The sequence below is a fragment of the Pseudochaenichthys georgianus genome, chromosome 16 (assembly GCF_902827115.2).
Source record: "Pseudochaenichthys georgianus chromosome 16, fPseGeo1.2, whole genome shotgun sequence".
Lineage (NCBI taxonomy): Eukaryota > Metazoa > Chordata > Actinopteri > Perciformes > Channichthyidae > Pseudochaenichthys > Pseudochaenichthys georgianus.
This window is the reverse complement of record NC_047518.2, coordinates 17,412,350-17,434,455: the sequence shown is the minus strand read 5'-3', so window position 1 is coordinate 17,434,455 and position 22,106 is coordinate 17,412,350. Positions and strand designations below refer to the sequence as shown.

Below are 22,106 nucleotides of genomic sequence, written 5' to 3'. Positions count from 1 at the left end.
ATCAACGTGAATGCTCAGGTTCCACCTTAACACGCAGACACGTTGCTTCACCATGAGCAGAAACCTTTATATATACAGTCTATGGCAGAAACACTGTTTCTCCATCGTTGTGTACAAACTGGATAAAACGCGGGCTTGTTGTTGTTGTTCAGGAGTTGATCTGTCCCTGCCCCCGCCTCGACGTAAGCGTGACGTATGTGGTGCTTTTGCTCTGGCCGGACAATTTTTTGGTGCTTGAAACGAACCGGATTCCGGAGCTAAGAGGCTGCTCCGCTGCGGTGTGAAGAGGAAAACCCGGTGCTTTTCAAGCTCCAGCTCCGAACCGGCCCTGAAACACCGTTGGTGTGAGGCAGAATCAGACCCACATTTGCGCAGCGTTGCGTTCACAATACATACATAAAAAAAATTCCTCAGGCCAGCAGGCCACTTAACAGGCCAGGCCATCGGGAAACCTCCCGGTCCTCCCGATGGCCAGTCCGGGCCTGCTGTCTAACCAGAAGACTGATGTCATACCTGAGGCTTCTGTCTGAGCGCTGAGGCCACACAGCCATGACCCAGCAGCCTCGGCACAGCACCAGTGTGACAAATGTGCTGTCATCCTTAATTCAATTGGGTCTCTAAAAAAAGTTGTAAAAAAAAAAAAAACTGAGTGCTTCAGAATGGAAGGCATAAACTGATTTCAGAGATGCAAAAGAAAACACACTTATTCTAAATTCAACTGAACCCAATTGCATTTTCCAATAGAAATACATTTGAAAAAGGACGTTTGATTACAGGATTGTCCTTTTAAGGCCTGCATGTGTTCCAACCCAGCTGAACCTCCTGTAATACTAAGAGAGGAAAAAAATAAGGAGGCATTTGAACCTAATTTATGTCACGTTTTCCAGTGGTCCGCCATCCAGTGAATGTCCAGAGCAGTGACCCATGTGGAGAAGACAGCGTACTGCACAGGCCTAATCCTGTCCTCCAGCAATTCTTCCTCTTGGATAAACCAGTGCATAGCAAGCATGGCCCCGGAGCATGTACAATGCACAGTCCTCTACATAGTAATGAGGGCTAGAGGGGGATGAAGAGGAGGGGGGGGAAGCAGGGGGACAAGGTGGTTATGGATGAGTCATATTTATGGTCCGTTTGAAGCTCCCCTCCATACATTTTGTCCTGTATCTGAGCACACATGCTTAGACATGGTGTTACTGAGACATGCTCAGTACGAAATGCATGTAAACATATGTTAATGACATGTTGTCATGGAAATGAACGTCTAGATAGGTCATTTGTGCAAACAGCTTATCAAGACGCCCTGTAGTGGTCTTATAAATGATGAGCAAAGGTGAAAGCCAGGTGTCTTATTCTAAAAAGGAGCTCAAAAAAACAAAAATGTTTAGTCTGTGTGATACAACCAGTCAACGTTCAACTATTTGGATTTGCTTCCTCTACTACGTTAGCTTGCAGTCATACAATGAACGTCTATTTACATAAAAATGTACACAACACAAATCATGATATTTTCCTATAAATAACCAAGTAGTTCTGTTTCTGATACATATGCGTAGTTGTGTTTTTCATCATTAAATAGAACTATAATGTGTTTAAAACGTCCCCCTTGAAGTCGTCTTGCAGCATTAAATAAAGCGGTCAAAATGTTGTTTTGGGATCCATTGGTTACACACCTATTCTGCCTTATGAAGTAGGTAAGGGGATGTGTTGGTAAATGAAGACACTTGGAACGATACATTTTTGATGGCCAATATTTTATAGATTTTCTTTGCTAAAAATCGCATTAACCTCACAATTATATTTTCCATGTTGTCTATCTTGCACATTTTTTACCTGGAAAACCTAAAAAGCATATTGGCAAGAAAAGCAAATAGGGCCTCTGTAAGATCCTGTGCCTAAATGGCAGTGGAACTCTGAATGACATTCTGTCTCACGGACTACAGATGGAGCAACAGTTAGATTTGTTCTGATAATCACATTAACACAACTTGTGACACTTATGCTGAGGCCTGCATTTCAAATCTACACTAGTGCAACTAATCAGTTTCCAGTGACACTCCATGCTTCCGTAAATTCAATTAACACTCGTGTAAATATCATCCAGAGCTGTGTAATGGTTAATCGGCTCCTTAGAGGCGTTGACTAATTCACTCACTTCTGAGAAGAAATACTGCTTTGCACTGGCTGACATTACGTACAGTGGGATCTTCCGTTTTCAGCTGCAGCAACACCACATGTACATTAGATACAGGAAAGATAGAAATGTTTTTTTTTTAATAATAATAATAATAATAATAATAATAATAATAATAATAATAATAGGAGCCCATAAATTCATGAGTAAAAGGGAAACAAATATCTACGGTTTGGAGAAGTGGCAGATCTTATTTTCCCTCTGCTGAAAAATGAATCGATAGCAGGGACCGGCGCTGGCGCTCGACAGCGGAAAACTGCTTACTCTTCATTTGAGCTATATGTAATCAATCCTAGCCAGAGGATGGCTAGAGCCCTTTCCAAACTAAGTGGGGAAACAGTGGGATTACTAGCACTCTGGCATTTATAAATTGAGCCCAACGAGAAGAGGGCCACCAAGAGACTCCCGGTCAACGTAATTACACCGGCAGGCCAATGAATCTGACCCACAGATCTTTCACAGTAGCACTGCAGTAAATCCCCTTCCCTTAAATTGCATTATTGTACTACAGAAGAACACGTTTATGTTACAGTTGCTGTCTGAAGTAAAAAAAGAAGTTGAAAAAAAGACCAGCAGCCTTGGTAGCAACAAGTCTCTGTGGCCAAGCTGTATATATATTTAGACCTTCACAGTGTTGACTGACATATGACAGCATATTGGAGGAATATCTGCATTAGGAACCTTTGATTGTAAAGCGCCCTTGAGGTCCATCTAATATTGTTCCCTTTTGAAAACGAGAACGACACTGGGGCAGCTTAAAAGCACAGAATCGATGGAAGGCCTACGCATGTCGTCTCCGGGGACATTTAGACACGACAAATGTCAGACAAATATCTAAAGGAGATTCAGACATCGTAGTGATCTTCATGACTTTGAGATGGCCCGGATAAGATGAGCACTTATCCCAGCTGTGTGTGCCATGCACAGCAATCACACATCTTGACCTCCAGTGGAATTTCCTAGCGGCTACTTGCTATATTTCTCAAGATTGTAAATAGCCGGAGCTGCAAGTCCTTCTTTTCGCATATTGCGTTATTAACCTCCGATTCAAATGTGGGGCTAAAGGGATGTTCACCTTTATTCAGTCGAGAACGTTACTCAACATGCAACCTGGTTGGTGTGGGGTTGATGGAGACAGAGAGCAGCATGTGTGTTTTTATTCTCTAGAGAAAAATAGAGACAAGAATAGCATAAATCCATCAGCATGCCTTGTTCAGACTTCTTTATACGGCAAAAATAATGTGCAAAGTTTTACCTTGAATCTCTTATCCTGATATTAAACATTTACGCATTTTGTATTCATTTACGTTTAATTCTCTCTTTTGTAAATTATGATATTTTACTTTTTATTACTTTATTTATTGTAACTTGATTTATTGCTACTTTTTATTTATATATTGTTTAGTTTTCCATCCGGCAGGGGAACGTTTGTTTAATGTTTTTGCTGGAAAAACAATAAAAAAAAAAAAGTATAGTTGTGTTTACAGCATCACAGAGCAGTGATTAATTCAGTGGAGCAGCTAGTCTGGTCTGGAACCTTCCGGCAGCTCTGAGAATAATAAGCGTTCAGTTAAAAGTCAGAACCTGGAATTACAGAGGTGACATTCTCAGCCTGTAACCAGGTTAGTGTCAAAGCTGCTGCCTCGCTATCTGGGGATGACCAAAGCATACCGTTAACCTTTGTGTTTCCGAGCCCTGCCGGGTTGTTGGGATTGTGTTGGCAGGCCTGGGAGATAACGGATTACATGTAATGGGATTAAATCATCAGTATACAAAATAGAGGTAGCTGTATTCCCTTCCCTGAATCTGCTTTATGGATTTCACTTTCTTTGGTTCATTTGTTCTTTTTTTAATTCAGTAGGTGGACCTATACATTTATAAAGTAGTGTGTGTGAGCTTAACTGTGTGTATTAAACTAAAATGGAGCATTTTCTGCTTTTTGTAATTTGTGATCATGTGTTTCAGTGTTGGTGTATAGGCTACTGCCTGAATATGCTTGATGAAAAGCAGGTTTTCCTATAAATACAAATATATTGATACTTAAGGTACTTTCATAATAAACAAGTAAAAAACATCTTATTGATATTTATTTTCTGTTATGCATTTGATATTGAGGTAATCCAAAAGTAAAGGAAAGTAATCAGGTGACATAACTTTTATATTTGAATATTCAGATTAGGTTACCGATTACATTTTATCTTACTGGTATTAATTTAACAGAATATGTTTTTAATTATCCTTCCCAACCCTGTTTATGTGTGGAAGTGCATGTCCTCTGTATTATTTAAGTGCAGATATCAAATAGGTCACGTTCCTGTTTGTGTTATGCACACTGTGACATTACAACATCACACTCGCTACAAAAGAAGCACCTGAACGCAGCTTTTTGTTTAACAACAGGGGAAATCCAGAAGTATTAGATATCCTAATTAAGGTTTGAAGGAACAGCGATATTTGGCTGCCTCTGGTGCTGTTTAGTTTGAATGCAGCCCTGGAGGCACGTTGTTGTCAGGCTGTTCTTATCAGCGCGCGGTGTAGATGTAGGTGCCCTGTGGGGCAGCACCACTTTCACAGGATTAACTGAGGAGCTTCTGGTACAATATTACCCAATCTGCCTTAAAGGGGCCCTATTTTGCTTATTTTTAGGCTCATATTAGTATTGAGTTCCAGTACCAGTGGTTCTCAAACAGATTTCCTTTTTCGTTATGGATATTTTACAAATCACTCCCCTTTTAAAGGTTCCATGTCATGGCCATTTCTACTGATCATAATTCCACTGTTGAGGTCTACTAAAATAGATTTACATTGTTCAATGTTCCAAAATCACATTGGTTTCTCATACAGCATCTCTGTATAGTATGTGTATTCACTCTGTCCTAAACGGCTTGTTGGAGCTCCTGCCCCCCCTCCCTATGAGCCCACTGTGCTCTGATTGGTCAGCCCGCCCCCTCTGTTCTGATGAGTCCACCACCGTTACAGCGGAACATCACTAATTATGTGTTATAATGGCGTTTGTTAGCAACCAGAAAATGACACCAGTAATGACAAACAGATGAGAATGCTGCGTGGGGTCTGGGTGCCGTGTTGGCGGGACATTGCGGGACCATTTGAGCGGACAGCGTGAGCTGGATTACTGGTGTCGTTTCCTGGTTGCTGCGTGGGGTCTGCGAGACAGCGAGACATTGCGAAACTCAGCCTGAACTCAGCCTGAGCACACACACAAACTGATTCTCAGGGTGAGAAATCCGCAGAGCAGCGGCTGAGAAAAGATAAGGCTAAGTGAGTGTGTGTGTGAGGAGCTCCACGGATTGGTCCATTTGGACCTGGGTATGGTCACGTCACTGTACTCAGGAGGAAAAAAATGGAAAACGAAAAATGTACTTTGAGGGTTTGTGACTTTGCAGACCATTTACTGTACATAACACAAGCTACATAACACACAAAGGGACGGAAAAGCATGACATGGGACCCTTAAACTGTATTCTTGTTTTACTGTCATATTGTATTTCATACCTGTTTTGCATTTACGGCTCCGCGTCGCTTCCCACGATGCAGTTCGGCTAAAAGTGACGTCACCCCATTCAAAGTGAATGGGCTGAAGCGTTGGAAGCTTTCACGCACGCCGCTGTGTGGACGGGCCGTTATTCTCTTATTTTTTTATACCTATAATGATCATATAAACGTGTGCCTCGGAAATAATTGTTTACATTAATCGTGACCAAACCGTTTGAGACCCACTGAGATAACTTAAACTAAAGTTAACTATCTAAACACTGAGAGTCCTTTACCTCACTGAGCTGAGGTTATCTGAGCCTCTCAGTCTGACAGGAGAGTTCTCCCTCCACCTTGTTGTTGAAAAAGCTCCTTATATCCGTTAGCGTAGCTAGCTAGCACCAGATGCTAACAACAACAACAATCTCCGGTACCGGTGCACTCTCACTCTCTCTCGCACACAAAATGGGGGTGCTATGGTTATCCTAGGGGGAGCTGCAGCACCCTCTAGTGCCCCCCTGACACCGCCTATTGACCTTCAATCCTCAACATGTACATTACACACCTGGGTCCTACAGCGCCCTCATAGGTTTCTAAGGTTTCTAAGTGTAACTTCTGCCGGTCATGCCGACGTCATAACCATTTTTCCTCCTGGTCTCTCACACCCCTGTCATGCCTCTGCGCCCCCCACTTTGAGAAACACTGCTCTCCTGTGACATGTTTCCATGCTCGAATGTTAAAAAAGGTTTTTATTTTTCTCATACTGCCTGTGCTACAGCATCTCTTTTCACCCTCTGTCTGAGACCAGAGCCCAGTCTGCTCCGATTGGTCAGCTGGCCGGCTCTGCTGTGATTAGTCAACTGTTTAGAGATGTTCCGCCCCTTAGCCAATCATGTACAATGACTTCGAGCTTTAGCCAACCGAGGCTCGACTGTACTATAGTGATGTAACTATGTTACAGTAGTAAACAAAGGAGTCCAATGGAAGTGTTTTAGGCACCAAAAACTATATTTTATACAAGTCTTAGTCTCTCCAAGCTTTTTATTTGTATTTTATTCTCTTGGCTATTGAATGACTGTTTTTAGAAGTAATTTGTTGTTGAAATCTTAATGATTTTGGTTTTGTTTTTGTAAAGCACCTTGAACTGCCTTGTGCTGAAAACTGCCAATTAAAAAAACGTGTCTTGTATAGAAACTAACAGTTCAGCTGAAGACACACTGCATGTTGGTTTGTGTGGACATTAAAGACCCCATGTATTTTAACGCTGGGTTTATTTTGTATCCATTGTCGGTGTTTGCATATGAATGAGCATTTGGGTGCAGAGCTCAATGTCACAAGAGACCTTATTTGAATATTTAAGAGAGTTTCTGTGGAAGATGACACATTCTGCAGTGACACACCCGTGTAGTCAGTTACCATGTAATCTATCACACAATGATGAAAAACAAAGTAGCCTATGATGACCCACTGAAACTTTCAACATGTTGTTGTTTCACCTTAACCTCTCAAACATCTACAGCAATTGCACTGTACAGCAAGCTCCAATATTCGCCTGCATACTGTTCACTAAGGAAGGGTAAATACTGATATCTCAAATAAATATACAGAGTCAATGGGAAAAGCCAAAGACCTTGAGAAAAACAGGAAGACCGAGAGTCGGGAAGAGACAGAGAAAGACAGTGTGGGAGGAAGCTACAGTAGGAGCGGGTGAGGGAGAGACCCATTGGATTTGTGTTGGGGCTAAGCTGCCTTCTGGTGCTACGTGACCAGCCTATACCGCCAAGGAGAGGAGGCTCGGGCTTATCTCAATGCACACAAGCAGCTCTGCTGGCAGAGGCACCGCGGCATGGCTGCTGGGTGCTGCTGTCAGAGCGTGACCAATAGCTCTCACTCTCTCTCCCTTCACTCCATCCCTCCTCACTCATTCACTTGGGAAGAGCATGTGAAGATTTGATACTGATGTACAACATAGGGCCAACTTAAGGTGGATCTCAGTACAAAGGAGTGGCTTCCTTTTTTCTTGCGATCTGCATCTGAAATGGTCTGTAATAATAACACAGGAGTGAGTAAATGGGATATTTCCTTTGTCTGGTTAAATACTATAATCTCAAGTCCAAATGATAAAAGCTTTGCTAAGTTTCTACAAAAAAATGATGTATGCCCAACTTGATTCCAGACCAAAAATACCTCTTCCAAAGACACCCGTTTGATTACCTTGATCCTTAAATAGTCAATAGATTTATTTAGTTTTTAAAATGGACATGTTTTCAAACAGACCATCCTTAACAATTAAGGGTCCATACGCCAACATCACAGCCTCTAATAGCAGTGTGAAGTTGGTGTGAATGTCAGATTGTCAGTCTTGCAAATATACAAAGATGTTTGGAGATGGAGATGGAGATAGACGACCCCCCCCCCCATTGCAATTGTGATAAAGTATGCTGTCCCCTTAAGAGTCTACATGCTAAAGGCTTGGTGAGGCTATACAAGGGGTACAGCTGTGCTTTAGCATGCTAATATGCTGATAATGCTAACATGCTGCTGCTTATGTATATAGTTTGTCACATTTACTTGTATATTGTAAAGTAATGTAATGTAAATTAGCAAATATATTGCATGTGTCCCTATCAAATTAACACTTAACATAAGGAATAAAATGCCAACACTTCTTATTTAGCAGAAACACAAAGAGGCTGATAGGAATGCGAGTGGTCAAAATGAGTTTAAGGTTCAAATGTTAATCACATTATGGTGCAGGTAAAGTTTAGGGTCTAGAAAGTGATTATAATGTAATGAATGGCATATTTAACTCTAGACATTAAGTGGGGAACCTAGCAGCTGACATTGCCATACCTCATTTTGTTGGATGAATTTGAACTCAATGGAAAATATATTGATATGGATAAGAATTGTGGATATGTGAGTAGTTGCTTGTTATGTTGTGTAAGTTCTTATTGTCTACATTCTTAGAACCAGCAGTGGAGAAGGCTGTGTGGAAATGCTATGTGTAGGCAACTTAATAATGCAGCCAGGGCTATAGGGGGTCACATACAAGCAATTCCCCTAACTTGCACCTTTATAACAAAGATGAGAATGATCCAATTACTGATCTGGCCACCAATCACTGAGTCAAGAAAAAACAACTAGTTTTTTGTTTCGAGACCTGGTGCAACATGCTTCTGGACTTTTCCCCAGCATGCCTGCCTTGCCTTGTATTTTTTCCATCAGAGGTCTTGGTTCTTTTTTAAATTCCTCAAAAACGGCCTTCCGTCATCAAATCATTCATGGACCTCACCACTCTATGTGATCTAAGGCCAAGCGAGAACAAGATGTTGACAGTTGACAGGATATCACAACTCTTAAAAAAAACCTTTGATGTACTGTACTAACGCAGCGTCCACATGGCGGCGTGCGTTGAAGCTTGCTGGCGGGCGTGTCTGAAGCTCGACCAACAACCAATCACATGAATCTCCCGCCCGGCATATGATTTGATTGGCTGACGCTTCCATTGAAGCCTCAAAAGTTGAACATTGCTTCAACAGTTTTCCAGTATTGAGTGCAATCATTTTAAAATGTGGCAATCAAACTAAAAAGTGGACTAGCGAGAATAATTTCTAATCATCCAGAGAATACTGCACTATCAAGGTCAAGCACACCATTTTTCTTTTCCTTTGAAATTGTCACAGATGTGTAAGTTGTTCCATTGCCATAGGGAAACAGAGAGATATCTTACTGAGGCTTGTGTGTAATTGGTACCGCTGGCTACGATCTGGATGTGTAAACACAAGAGACGTGCCACCTGAGACAATTACATCAAACCGAAAGAGAGCAGCCACACCGGTGTACCGCCCGCAGCGCTGGCTGTAACTGTCAACTGCCATAGTGATTAGCTCCTCACAAGCTAACATGCTGTGACTCTACAGCTGCTGGAAATAGGGGTCCACACTCAAACTAAAAGTATACGATGTAAAGAAACAAGACGATGGCCATTCATCATCTAACCAGACGCTAACTTCAATTTTTTGTGCAGCTACTAATTTCATTCCAGCGACTCTCATGCAACAGCATATCTAGCAGGGCTTGTTGAGCCTGCAGCAGTCAGAGTATTACTCCCCGGCACCGGTTCCTCCCCTCTTCGACCCTGAAGTGAAAATCCAATGAATAACTAACAGGGGAATAATCAGTCACATGGCTGCAGTAGCAGGGTTTGCTGCTCATGGGGCAATACATGTGTGGTTCTGTCTTGTTTATTAGCATTTCCTCTGTCAGCTGCTGTGGAGACACTGCTGTGTTAGCAGAGTCTCTGCTTTCTGCCAGCCTTGCAAACTCACTGAGGAAGCAAAGCATGTCAGCGCTTGAATAATTCCGTACACAAACTATAAAACATCTTCACAGGATATCATAAACAATGTTTTTCATGGAGTCTGCAGGTGTCAGAAGATTACATTTAATGCTTTGAAGTATCTTTTGAGGACACTTTTTTATAAAAATGTAAGATTTGTTTTGACAAATAAGCAAAGCAGGTAAACATTAAGGTAAGAAATTCACACTTGTTCTCGAAAAGATTAGAAAGCCGGGTGAATTTGTTATAAATATAGCCATTACTTTCTTTCTCATACTGTAGCAATTCAATGATGTAACATTTTTAGAAATGACAAGTAAGCATAAAGTGAACAAAGTTAATGTAAAATTATTATCTCCAACAGTTAGAGTATAATATATAGTGGTGTTTTAACTCTTATGGAGTACATTTAATTAAAGGTGGGGTAGGTAAGTTTGAGAAACCGGCTCGAGATCGCTAGAATTTGAAAATACACAACCGGAGAAAATCTGCCACTTCCTTACAGAGCCCCTCCTCCAACACACACGAACGCGCACATGACCAATGAGGGCACGAGATAAGTTTGTGCCCCGATGGAAGGCTGACAGGCAGGTAGGCCAAAAGTACAGCCGGGCCGGCTAAACGGATTGGTTGTACTTTTTACAGTATTACGGCTTCTACAGATGAAATTTTCTTATGGATTTTTTGTCAAAGCACTTAAGATATTCATTGCCATCGGGATGTTAAGAGCATTCCATGGAATATAACAAAAAGTGTATCTCGAGCCGGTTTCTGAAACTTACCTACCCCACCTTTAATAATAATAATCAAACATTTGTATGGCTTTTAAGGCCTAAGGCGTCAGTTGCATTCAAGAAAGAAAAACCCCAATAACCATTAAAGACCCCTTGAAAAATGAAATTAAAGAAGAAACCGGCAGGCATTTCTTTTGGATATTGTAAATATAAAAAAAATGTCTCAGTATTTACATAAACTGATGAGGTGCTTAACCATTTTATAAAAAAATCCCTTTTCCTGCTGTTGAAATTAACTGTTCATCCTTGTTTTGTAAGTGAATGCAAAAGAAGGACTCTTGCTGTCTCTTGAGTGTGTAAAATAAGTCTGACCGAAGCATAATGTGATGAAATGCTTCTTCAAGACCAGAGCCAAGGTTGGTGCCACAGTTAGTAGCAATCTGTTGGTCTGTCCGTCTGTCCTTGAGACAGATTACCTTCTGCCTATATCCCCCGGTCAGACAAGCGGGAAATACATTAGACTAGAGGATAACAAGGTAGAGTGTGTGAAGATGGAGAGAGTGCGAGACAAGGTGCAGAGAGGGAAGAGGAGGGAGGGAATGTGTGAGGGAGCAGAGGAACACAATGGCAGAAAGAGCAGAAACAAACAGGATGGTGTGGGGGGAGGGGGGGAGGGGGGATGCAAGGGGTCGAGAAGTGCAGCAGCTCTCCTCTTAGAAGTCATTATCTGCAGCGACATACTCCGAAGGCTCTCTCTTTGCACTCATACAAAGACATCTGCAGGAGGGACAGCAGCATATCTCCCGCCAGCAAGCGCTTACCTCACAGTCAAAAACTGTTTCCAAAGTTAACTTCAGGCCAACACATGCAGAAGTAGACCCACATGTTCTGTGAACAAGCACATGAGCATGAGTCAGCCTTGGAAAACAAAGAGATAGAAGAGTACTGCACGCACCCAATAACAGTGTTAGTGTAATAGTAATAACTAATAGTGTAGAGCAGCAGTAGACGTTGTTCTGTTTGGCATTTTATTAGCGAGTAGAGCTCATTGAGACCCAGAGTGGAGGCTACAGGTCGGCTACAATGATGTAAAGGTCAGACATGGCGGTGGGACTTGAGGCTGTCTCACAGAGGTGCTGGAAGTCTGTGTCAAGTGTCACCTTTTCAAGAAGCCATGATGCAGAGAAGGCATCACAGGCACCTTGGCCATTTCCTTTTCCTTCCTCTTTTGCACCAAAAAAAGTGTTCTTTGTTGGTTTATAGATTTGTTCCAAAACATAATAGTATGAATGAATCAAAATTACAACTCTTTTTGGGTTCCGATATGTATAGAGTCAGCCTTCCAAACTATTCAATTGATCATGAATCCGTCAGATTTCCCCACCTGTTATTGTATGTTAGTGTTCTGCTCACATACTATGTTGATGAATTCACCTAAACAAAGGAGGCAGGATACGGTCGGGGATTATTGCCTTGAAGATGGACTTAATTGAGTGAATTAAGAAAGCCTCGAACTGATCATGAATGCTGCATTCACGTGCACCTTGGAAGTTGTTCCTCGACTCCACTGTGTTCATTAACTTTAAGTGGTAATACCAAAATGAAATGGATGCCAAAGTGTTTTTTTGAGTGTCAAAACAACACTTGTATTTCAAAAGGTTTCAAAGATAAGCGTGGCTGCCATAAATCTAAACATATGAGTGGGAACTACATTCTCAGATTATTCCTTCACCACAGAAAAAAAAGCCTTATAGTTTGTTGGTGCTGTGAGTGGCATTTCTATAACATGGTGTTGAGATGATATGGTCTACAGAACAAGCTAGAGTTGCATAAGTATGATGTGGAATCAATACATAGAAATCCATGTACTATGTTGTTTATGTTTGAACCACCATACACCAAAGCAAATTCCTTATTTGTGTAAATGCACCTTGAAATATACTCGATTCTGATATATGATGGTAATGAATGAATGCAACTGATGCCACACTTGGCTAAAAGTATATACATTTCCAAAGGATCATTACCTGTACCAAGTCAAACTATACATTGAAATGGCATCAGAGGACGGTGCAATGACTATAAATATGTGGCACATGTAATTCAAACACAGCTTATCAACACATCAATCACTCCTGCTCAGATGATGATGGTTGTTGCCATCCTGGTGGGGGGTTCATTGGTGGGGTTATTAAAATGTCGGTGGTGAATGTCTCTCATGCCTCTTATGACAGGTCCTTCTGAAGTGTGGCAGACAGCACAGCACGCTGCCCGCCACATTATTACTCTCCCATTAGAATACATTAGCATGATCAGTTCAGTAGGAGCAGCCTGGCCCGGGTGAGACGAGAGAGAAATGCCACAGGGCTCACTAGGTCCCATCTAGATAGGAAGTGGAGAGACGGAACAGTCACTAATCAATGTCTCATTATGTGATGCAGCGGCGCAAATGACTGACAGAAGCAGTGTTTCTGTAGTCATATGGGGAGAAACTCAGGATGTGAGGGGGGTTTATCTAGGCCAACGACCAAATGATTAACTGGTACGACTCAGGCTTCAGAGGCCGTACAGCTTGTTACTTTGTAGTTAAAAGCACAATAAGTCACGTTCCATTTAATGGCTGAGCGACTCTGACTTCCGACCCTCACTTTATTAAAAAGAGCCCAGTCTCCACTGATAATACTGGGTAATGGATGATGAGAGTACGTTGAAATATCAACAGTCTCTCCACCTGTCCTGCCAGGCTTTTACTCCACAATTTCCTCTATCGATTATCGTCCACGGAACTGATGCGGACGACTGCAGATCAATCTGTCCTGCTGTCGATGCCTGGCCTCGGGAGTGGGGTGAATTCATGATGACTCTGTAGAAAGCACATCAGAGTGTGGCAGCAGACACACAAGTGAGGACACGCACCTTTGCCCAGTCCTGACCCTCTCTTTCTACCGCGATGCAAACGGCGACCAATGACCCAATGTGAAAGGATCCCCTCAAAACCTAGACCAGGGCTGTGTTTCACTTCTCTTATCTTTCATTTCCTCGCTCCTCGGTATCACTGGAAGTTGATTTGTCTGCGCCATCTTGAGTAGCGTCCCAGTGGCCTTATTTCTGCCGGAGGAGCGAGGAGCGACTAGCGATAATGGAGGAGCGATAACCGAGGAACCACCAGACCATCTTCCGGTGAAATCCTCAGACACTCGCCCCGCCCCCTTACTGTGTATCGCTCACTGATTGGACGATGCAGTGCATGCACTGATCTGATACTTCTTGACATCAGAGCAGTTTCCCAGCGGAGTGAAGAAAACACATGAACCTCACGAGAGTCACTCCTCAGTTTATACCGTGTTTTGTTTCAATTCATGTTTCATTTAGTTACAAATATGTGATATATCTGAACAACAAAGTGGTCACAAATCATTTTATTCATTTATTAGAAACATTTTCATGATCGCTTTTTTCGTTTTACATTTTTCATTTATTGTCATTTTCATTCAGTCAGTCATTAAGTGCAGTCCAATGAATGTTAATCTAACTGGGTTTTGATAGATATCTCTTTTTCTTCTCTCAATTATTTTATTTATTTTGTGCGCTCTAATCAATATTAATCTAACTAATGTTCGTTTATACATTTTAAGAATAGCGTTTATCTTTTTTGACAATGAGTTCTTATTTTATTTTATTTATTGGGGTCTACAACAGATGATACAAATGTTTGTGTCAGTAAATGTGTGGCGGGGGTGTTTGTGAAAACAACGGGGACAGAGCTGCTGTCAGACGATCAGCTGTGCGGCGTCATCACAAACGGACGTCACTTCACGTGACGCTCCAGAGGAAAGGACATCCCATTGCTCTTAAAACTCATTTCCCTGCTTCTCGTGGTTTCCTTGCGTCCCTCCATGCTTCCCTGGTGGGAGGGAGGCAGGGAAACGACGCAAGTGAGGGACGCAAGGAATCCATTTAACCGAAGTGAAACGCAGCCCAAGTTCAAAGCTGCCGCCCAGATTAACATACCTAATGGCAGTTCATATGCTCAATGAACTAATCTATTTGGGGATCTTATGGGTATTGGTAGATGCCAAAGCTGACATCATTTGAATTGCATTTGGGTGAAAGGTTTTTGATCATCAGCATAGGAGTTGCATAGGAGTTTTGATATTTAACCTTTCTTAAAAAAGGCATGAATACAGTATATTAAAACATTAAGGCGCTATTTTAATTGCAACCAGTTTATACACACATTTTCCATTTTAAAATTGGTCCATTCAGGCTGGTGTAAAAAAAAAATCGCAATCCAACTCCGACCAGACTGAAAAAAACAGATCTCTGAACCAGGGTTTCCGCTAGGATTTTTTCTCGCCGGTCAAATGTCCGGGCAGAATTTATTTTACCGGACAAATTTGAAAGTTACCGGTCATATTTCAATAATAAAAATAAGAGTTGTGTAGCAGAGTTTCCGTTAGCAGGTAATTACCGGACTATGAGCAGATATGCTTCAGTTTAAAACTCAGTTCACAGGGCTCATTTTTATATTGCTTCAGTTTATAATTGTAACAGATCGAAAAATTCAGATTCATTATTCAATAAATTATTCCACAAACAACAAACAACATAATTATTACATTCAAACAAACTACTTTTAGTAGATGACGTACATTATTCAAAAGTTGACATTACATTTCAATAATAACACGGGAGAAACGGAGCCTCTCTTTTCCCCTCTCCCTCCCTCATTCTCCTGACAGCCCGTCAGTTTCTCCTGCAGCCCCTGCAGCTCGCTAAACAGAGGGCGGGGCTTCAGGTGATCCTGCAGAGCTGCGTGTCTCGGTCAGACTCCGCAGCTGATCTGATCTCTCTCTCTCGTCCGGTTACACTTCACTCGCGTTTATGTCCATATCGATCAGATCCAGCTCTCCTGATCGGCCTTTATAGAGAGCACCGATCAAACTATTAAGAGTGAATAGCAGCCGATAATGACCGGCGGCCGATCGATCGGAGCCTCCCTAATTATTACCAGACATTTTGACCGGCAGGTTTTGAATTTACCGGTTTTTAATAAATTTTACCAGCTAAAAACCGGTAATTACCGGCTAACGGAAACCCTGCTCTGAACAGAATCTGATATAAGATCTGATTCCAATTGGACTTGCATGACTCCAAATGTAGATCCACAAATAAATCCATTCGCTGATTGAAACTGTCCAGACAGAAAAATGTATGAACAATCAGTATAATAATGTCTGATTTAGTAACCATGATATACCTTATGCAGGTTAGACAGAAATGTGTTGTGTTTTTGTCCTTTTTCATATAATTCCTAAAACACAGAAACTATGGAGCTTTGTTATCCTTTGTATACCTGTCCATAATTGCCCATGACATTTGAACATTTTGGTAAAGTTTCTTAAAATAAACTATGTATCATGTAAAAAATGATCAACTAAAATGGAAAGTGAGCCAATTCCTTTTTTCGCCGGCTATTATTATTATCATCTCATTGTTGACCCTCTTTCTGATTTACTATGATTTGTTTTGAAGGTATTCTTTGAAACTGATATGTGTTAAACAACTAACCATGTTAACCCCAATGAAAAATGTCATATTTTAAGATGATCCAAATTCAGTCTACAATTTCAAACCAAGTTCTCCCACACTACTCCGCTCCTCAGCTCCGTTCACTGACTGCCAGAGAGCTGTGAGGGGATCAGCCCCTTCATACACCCAGGCCTTGGTTAAACCAGACACTCCAGCACGTGCACTACGTTCTGCTTCAGCCAATCGGCTTGCTACTCCATCACTGCGAGTCAAAAACACGCCTGTTTGCTATCCTTGCTTCTAAATGGTGGAATGAGCTCCCCATTGACATCAGGACAGCAGAAACTCTGCATATCTTCCGTTGCAAACTGAAAACGGACAGCCGTGTGTGTGTGGTATGCATCAAGAAAACACAGCAGGGGAATAACAACTACATGAAAGTCTTGGCAACAAGCATCACATTTCTCGCCACAAATATAAAAGGAATCGGTTACCTTCAGCGGTTCAGCCTGCGTACTTTCCCTACACGCTTCCTTTTTTCTAACCTTGACCCGAACACCCTGCTAACTGAATCACATTAACATGGAGAACAGAAGCGCAGAGCACTTATGAGTTTGGAATTAGTTTATCTCAAACTCATTTCATACATTTTGAGGAGTCAGCTCCCTGAAGTGTACTTACTCTCACAGCAGCAACCTAAACTCTGACACAGAAATAGACCCGCAGCAGATAGATGCCCCCCCACAACCTCGCCCCCCTGTGGTGGTGAGGTGACGTGACGTGCAACAACAACATTAACCTTTCTGTTGGTCGCTTGTGAGCAGACCCTTCACGCGATGGCAGAGCGAACAGGTACAGGGAGGGCCGGACCGAGACAATAAGTCAGGCCGGGAATTATACACCCAGCCAGGCCACTACCAGTTTTTCTTTGTGCCATTTTGCTGGATTTATTTGTCAATATTTACAGCGTTGCTGCCCGTAGTGATAGCCCTATAGTTTAAATCTACTACCCCAAAATAATTATATATGGACATGGGTTACTATTTAAATACAATTGTAAATGTCACCCTCTGTGAGGCAGACCCACATTTGCGCAGCGTTGCGTTCACACGGTACATACATTTTTTAAAAAGGGTCGCGAAATATACTTGGGCGGCCGTTAATATAGCTGGGCGGCCGGCCCAAGTAAAGTCTATGTGTGGGAAACCCTGATATTCTAAGGTGGTTGATTACATTTTGAGAATTGGAACTCTAGCAGGTGTTTGTTTGTTGAAATATTTTTACAAGTTGGGAAATTGCAAAGAACATTTAAAAAATGTGAATGTTTTTGAGTTGTCATAACCCCGTAGATTTGCCCTCATCAGGTCCTCCACAGACAGACAGAACCCTCGCGGGGTCTCTTACCTATGGTGTAGCCCCTCTTCAGCTCCCCACACCGGGGGCTGCGGCGCTGGGAGTTGTTGGTGTTGTTCTCCTGCACGGCCAGGACGGCTGTTGTCTTGGCAACAGTTGGTGAAGCCTTGTTGGGGGGTGAGGCTGGCACCAGGGTCGGAGAGAATCCTTGAGTGGCAATATCGACGGACTGTGACTTCTGCTTCAGTCTGCAGGAAGACAAGGAAAGCATGGAAGCAGAACACGTTAATGTTATGTCTGTGCCATTGGGAATACACAGCGGTGGGAAATGTTGTGTGACCTTTAACGTGCAAAGGCAGACCAATAACAGACATTTGCATCTGGGGTTGTTGGTGTCAATGTGCAGTGTCACAAAAATGTAATCGACCAAGACCATTTTTGCAGTGGCGGCAAGGAATTTGGAGGAAAGAATCAATAGGCTAATCACACCCTTGTTAAGGGTGAATTCATTAGCATTGCTCGGCGCTCAGTGCTGAGCCTTCTCTGCAGTAAACAGGGATAAAGCTGCTGGAGAGACAGCAGGAGGAGAGAGGTAAGCTCCTGATGGAGATAAATCTCTGAGAAACAACCTGAATAAGAAATTCTGGAGCAAAGGTAAAGCAGCTTGTTGTGATGAAAATGTTTAAGAAAAGTGCTTTAATGTCATCTTAAATGGACAACTATAACTTTATTTTCAGCTGTTTTAGCCACCTAGTCGCAATAGGCGCTTTCACACCAAGTACTTTTCCCAGGAATAGTCCCCGGAACTTTTATTTCCCCGGAACTATCTAGTAAATTCAGAAATTTGAACCTTTTTCTCCCCTTTTTAGTCCCCGCTCTCTAGCAGGGACTAAAAAGGGTGAAAAGGTTCCCGAAAAAAAAGATATTTTTGGTGTGAACGCAACATCCCAGGAACTATCGGAACTATTTCTGGGAAAAGTATGGTAAAAGTACTCCGGTGTGAAAGCGCCTTATGACATTACCCATTGGTTTGAAGACTTCTGTTAAAGGAGACATGTCATGCTTTTCCGGTTATTACCCGTCCCCTTGTGTGTTATGAAGGTTTGTATGCATGTAAATGGGCTGCAGAGTCAAAACCCTCAAAGTGCACCCTGTTGGGAGTAAAGCTCTAACACAGAAAATACCTCCCCAAAACGCCTCGTTGGAACCATTTGACCTTCTTCCATGTTCTTCCTGGACATTGTGACGTGTGAACACCCAGTAGCCACGCCCAGAACTATGACGCGATACGGTCATGCGGTAGCCGGAACCAAATGGGCCAATCCGTGGAGCCGTTACATTAAGCCCCCGCTGATTGGTCCAAATTGACCAATCCACGACTTCCTCACTCACTCAGTGCATGCAGCTCTGCTGATCTCTCCTCCCTGGCTGCAGGCTGATAACAGACAGTTGGGATCGCGGCGAAATTCTCTCTGCAGACCCATTCTCACAGCGTTTATCAACCTTTTTCTTACTCAATATCAAGCCACACTTATTGTTTTTACTTCGGCTGTGACTTTGTGTGTGCTCAGGGTGAGTTTGGCTGTGTATCGCTAAACAAGGAAATCACACCCCCACGGAGCTCAGCGCGATTCACAACGTCCCAAATGGTCCCGACCAATCGGAGCACACTATGCTCACAGGGAGGGGGGGGCAAGAGCTGCAGCGAGCCGTTTAGTAGAGAAAGTGAATACTGCTGAATACACATACTTTAAATAGATGCTGTATGCGAAACCAATGTTTGTTTGGAAAATTGCACAGTATTTTTCTATTTTAGTATACCTCAACAATGGAATTATGATCAGTGGAAATGGCCATGACACCTCTCCTTTAAAGCCTTGAATTTGGCTTTTCGGCCTCCGCCATCTTGGTTTATAGTAGGGCTGTCAGTCGATTAAAATATTTAATCGCGATTAATCGCATGATTGTCCATAGTTAATCGCGATTAATCTCAAATTAAATCGCACATTTTTGATCTGTTCTAAATGTACCTTTGAGGAATACGTTTTTAATACTCTTATCAACATATGAGTGGACAAATATGCTTTATGCAAATGTTTATTATCATTTGAACAATGACAAATATTCTCATGAATATTAAACACAACAACCTCTGAACATTACAAATATTCGTGTGCTGACTTTTCGTACAATGTCCCACTGTCTGGCTTCCTGCATAAAGTCAAGTGCTCGGTGCAGTTGTCGGCGAAATTTCGCTCCTCTGTTTTCATTTAAACAGCTCCTTATATATCCGTTAGCGCAGCTAGCTAGCACCAGATGCTAACCACACACACACACACACACACACACACACACACACACACACACACACACACACACACACACACACACACACACACACACACACACACACACACACACACACACACACACACACACACACACACACACACACACACACACACACACACACACACACACACACACACACACACACACACACACACACACACACACACACACACACACACACACACACACACACACACACACACACACACACACACACACACACACACACACACACACACACACACACACACACAGCATCAGCTTGTAGATGGTATTTTAAACTCGATGCGCTCTGAAACTACGGGGCGGCCGAGGAAAAAAATACACATGCGTTAATCGTGTTAAAATAATTATTGGCGTTAATTTTGCATTAACGCGTTATTAACACGTTGGAAAAGTTACCCTTCTTCTCATTTGACATATTACCTAGGAAAATGATTCCTAATGATGAATCATTTTCCCAGGTAATATGTCAAATGAGAAGAAGGGTAACTTTTCCATAGACTTCTATACAAACGGATGAAATAAAAATCAAGATTATTTTGTATCACTTTAAAACATCTGCATGTTCAGGCATCCCTCTAAATCAGAGATCTACAGCAGCCCTACTGTACGTCCCTCGTTAGGATTACGCTTTCCAAATTATAAATCCTTTTTGTGAGCTTCTAACAAGGTCAATAATCCGATTTCAAACCCTGTTGACACTATTTATAGTCTGCCTTCTTTTGCAATTTCCATTCGGGGTGTTTACATTCTGTATTTTTCTCTATATAAAGTAGTTTTCATTGTTTGAGTCAGACTTCACAACTCTCACACTGTAGTCCAGCATTTCTTAATGAAATCACCAGTTTAGAATGAATGGTTTTCCTTGAACACTCTTCAGTAGGAAAAGGCTTTGGAAGTAGAGTTCTTATGTAAAGTGTATCAAAGGCTGAGCTAGGTCAAATCAAATCTGCCTACGACAACTCCTCAAAGCCTATTAAAAGGTTGACCAGATCCTGGGTTTGCAGTTTATAAAAGACTCCACTGGGCTAATTTGAACAGGTAATCCAAAAACACTCAGCAGCAGGTCTATCCACTTACATGTGTTCTCATGTATACCACACCATAAAATGTACACCTCATGACAGAAAGGGAAAATCATATTTGGCCGCTCCTGTAAAAATAAAGTCAAATAAAGGGAGAAATGGCTCCTGGAACACTATCTATCTGCTAAAGTCCTGAAACAGCAATACGAGATCCCAGCACTCCGCTCCCTCGCACACACTTTCAATCATTCCAGCAAAACTGCTGAAGCGAACACAATATTTTCTGGCCATTTCACCCAAGTGCCCATCCCCTGACGGACCAAAGCAGCACACATGACATAGTGTCTAACTGGCTAATAAAAATGCATATTCTCCATGGAAATGCTGTCTGTCACTGTGTGTGTATCCTTTTGAAATAGATTGAACCAAACAGTCCGGTGGAGGAGACGAACAGGGCAGACTGAGCTGTGAATAAACACAAGACAGAAATTATGTTCTGCTTCACGGAAGTGTTCCAAAAAAAGTCTAAAATAAACACACTCGCTGGCCTTTTTCCTACGAATATATTTGGCAAAAAAACCCTCCCAAAAAACCCACAATCGACTCCGGTGCTCATTAAAAGTGTTTAAAGGGGCCCTATGATGCTCATTTTCAGGTTTATACGTATTTTGTTCCTGTACTGTGACATGTCTCCATGCTTTAATGTTCAAAAAGCTCTTTATTTTTCACATACTGCCTGTGCTGCAGCACCTCTTTTCCCCCTCTGTCTGAAACCAGAGCCCAGTCTGCTCTGATTGGTTAGCTGGCCAGCTCTGTTGTGATTAGTCAATCGCTAAGAGATGTCCCGTGCCTTAGCCAATTACGTACAGTGTGTTGGATTGCTAGCCAAAAGAAGCACCAGTGTTACATAGCGATGTCACTATGTTACGGAAGTAAACAATTGAGTCCAATGGAGGAATATAGGGCCTCTTAAGATAAATACATATATTTTGCTTACTGATTTGCAGGTATTAAAAGTGTTCACTAAGTGACAGAAAGGCCGACAAAGTTAGCTAGTTATCCAGATTGTGCTAATTTTAAGG

At 42.1% G+C, this 22,106-nt stretch overlaps 1 protein-coding gene across 5 annotated transcripts in view; it reads right to left on the bottom strand.

Moving 5' to 3' along the window:
* oxr1a (oxidation resistance 1a) overlaps positions 1–22,106 on the bottom strand; it is a 231,306-nt gene that overhangs the window by 98,049 nt on the left and 111,151 nt on the right. For all 5 annotated transcript variants that reach the window (XM_034103503.2, XM_034103502.2, XM_034103507.2 and 2 more), the window contains exon 3: positions 17,696–17,892. In XM_034103503.2, the coding sequence (XP_033959394.1) occupies positions 17,696–17,892 (197 nt within the window). The remainder of the gene's footprint in view (positions 1–17,695; positions 17,893–22,106) is intronic.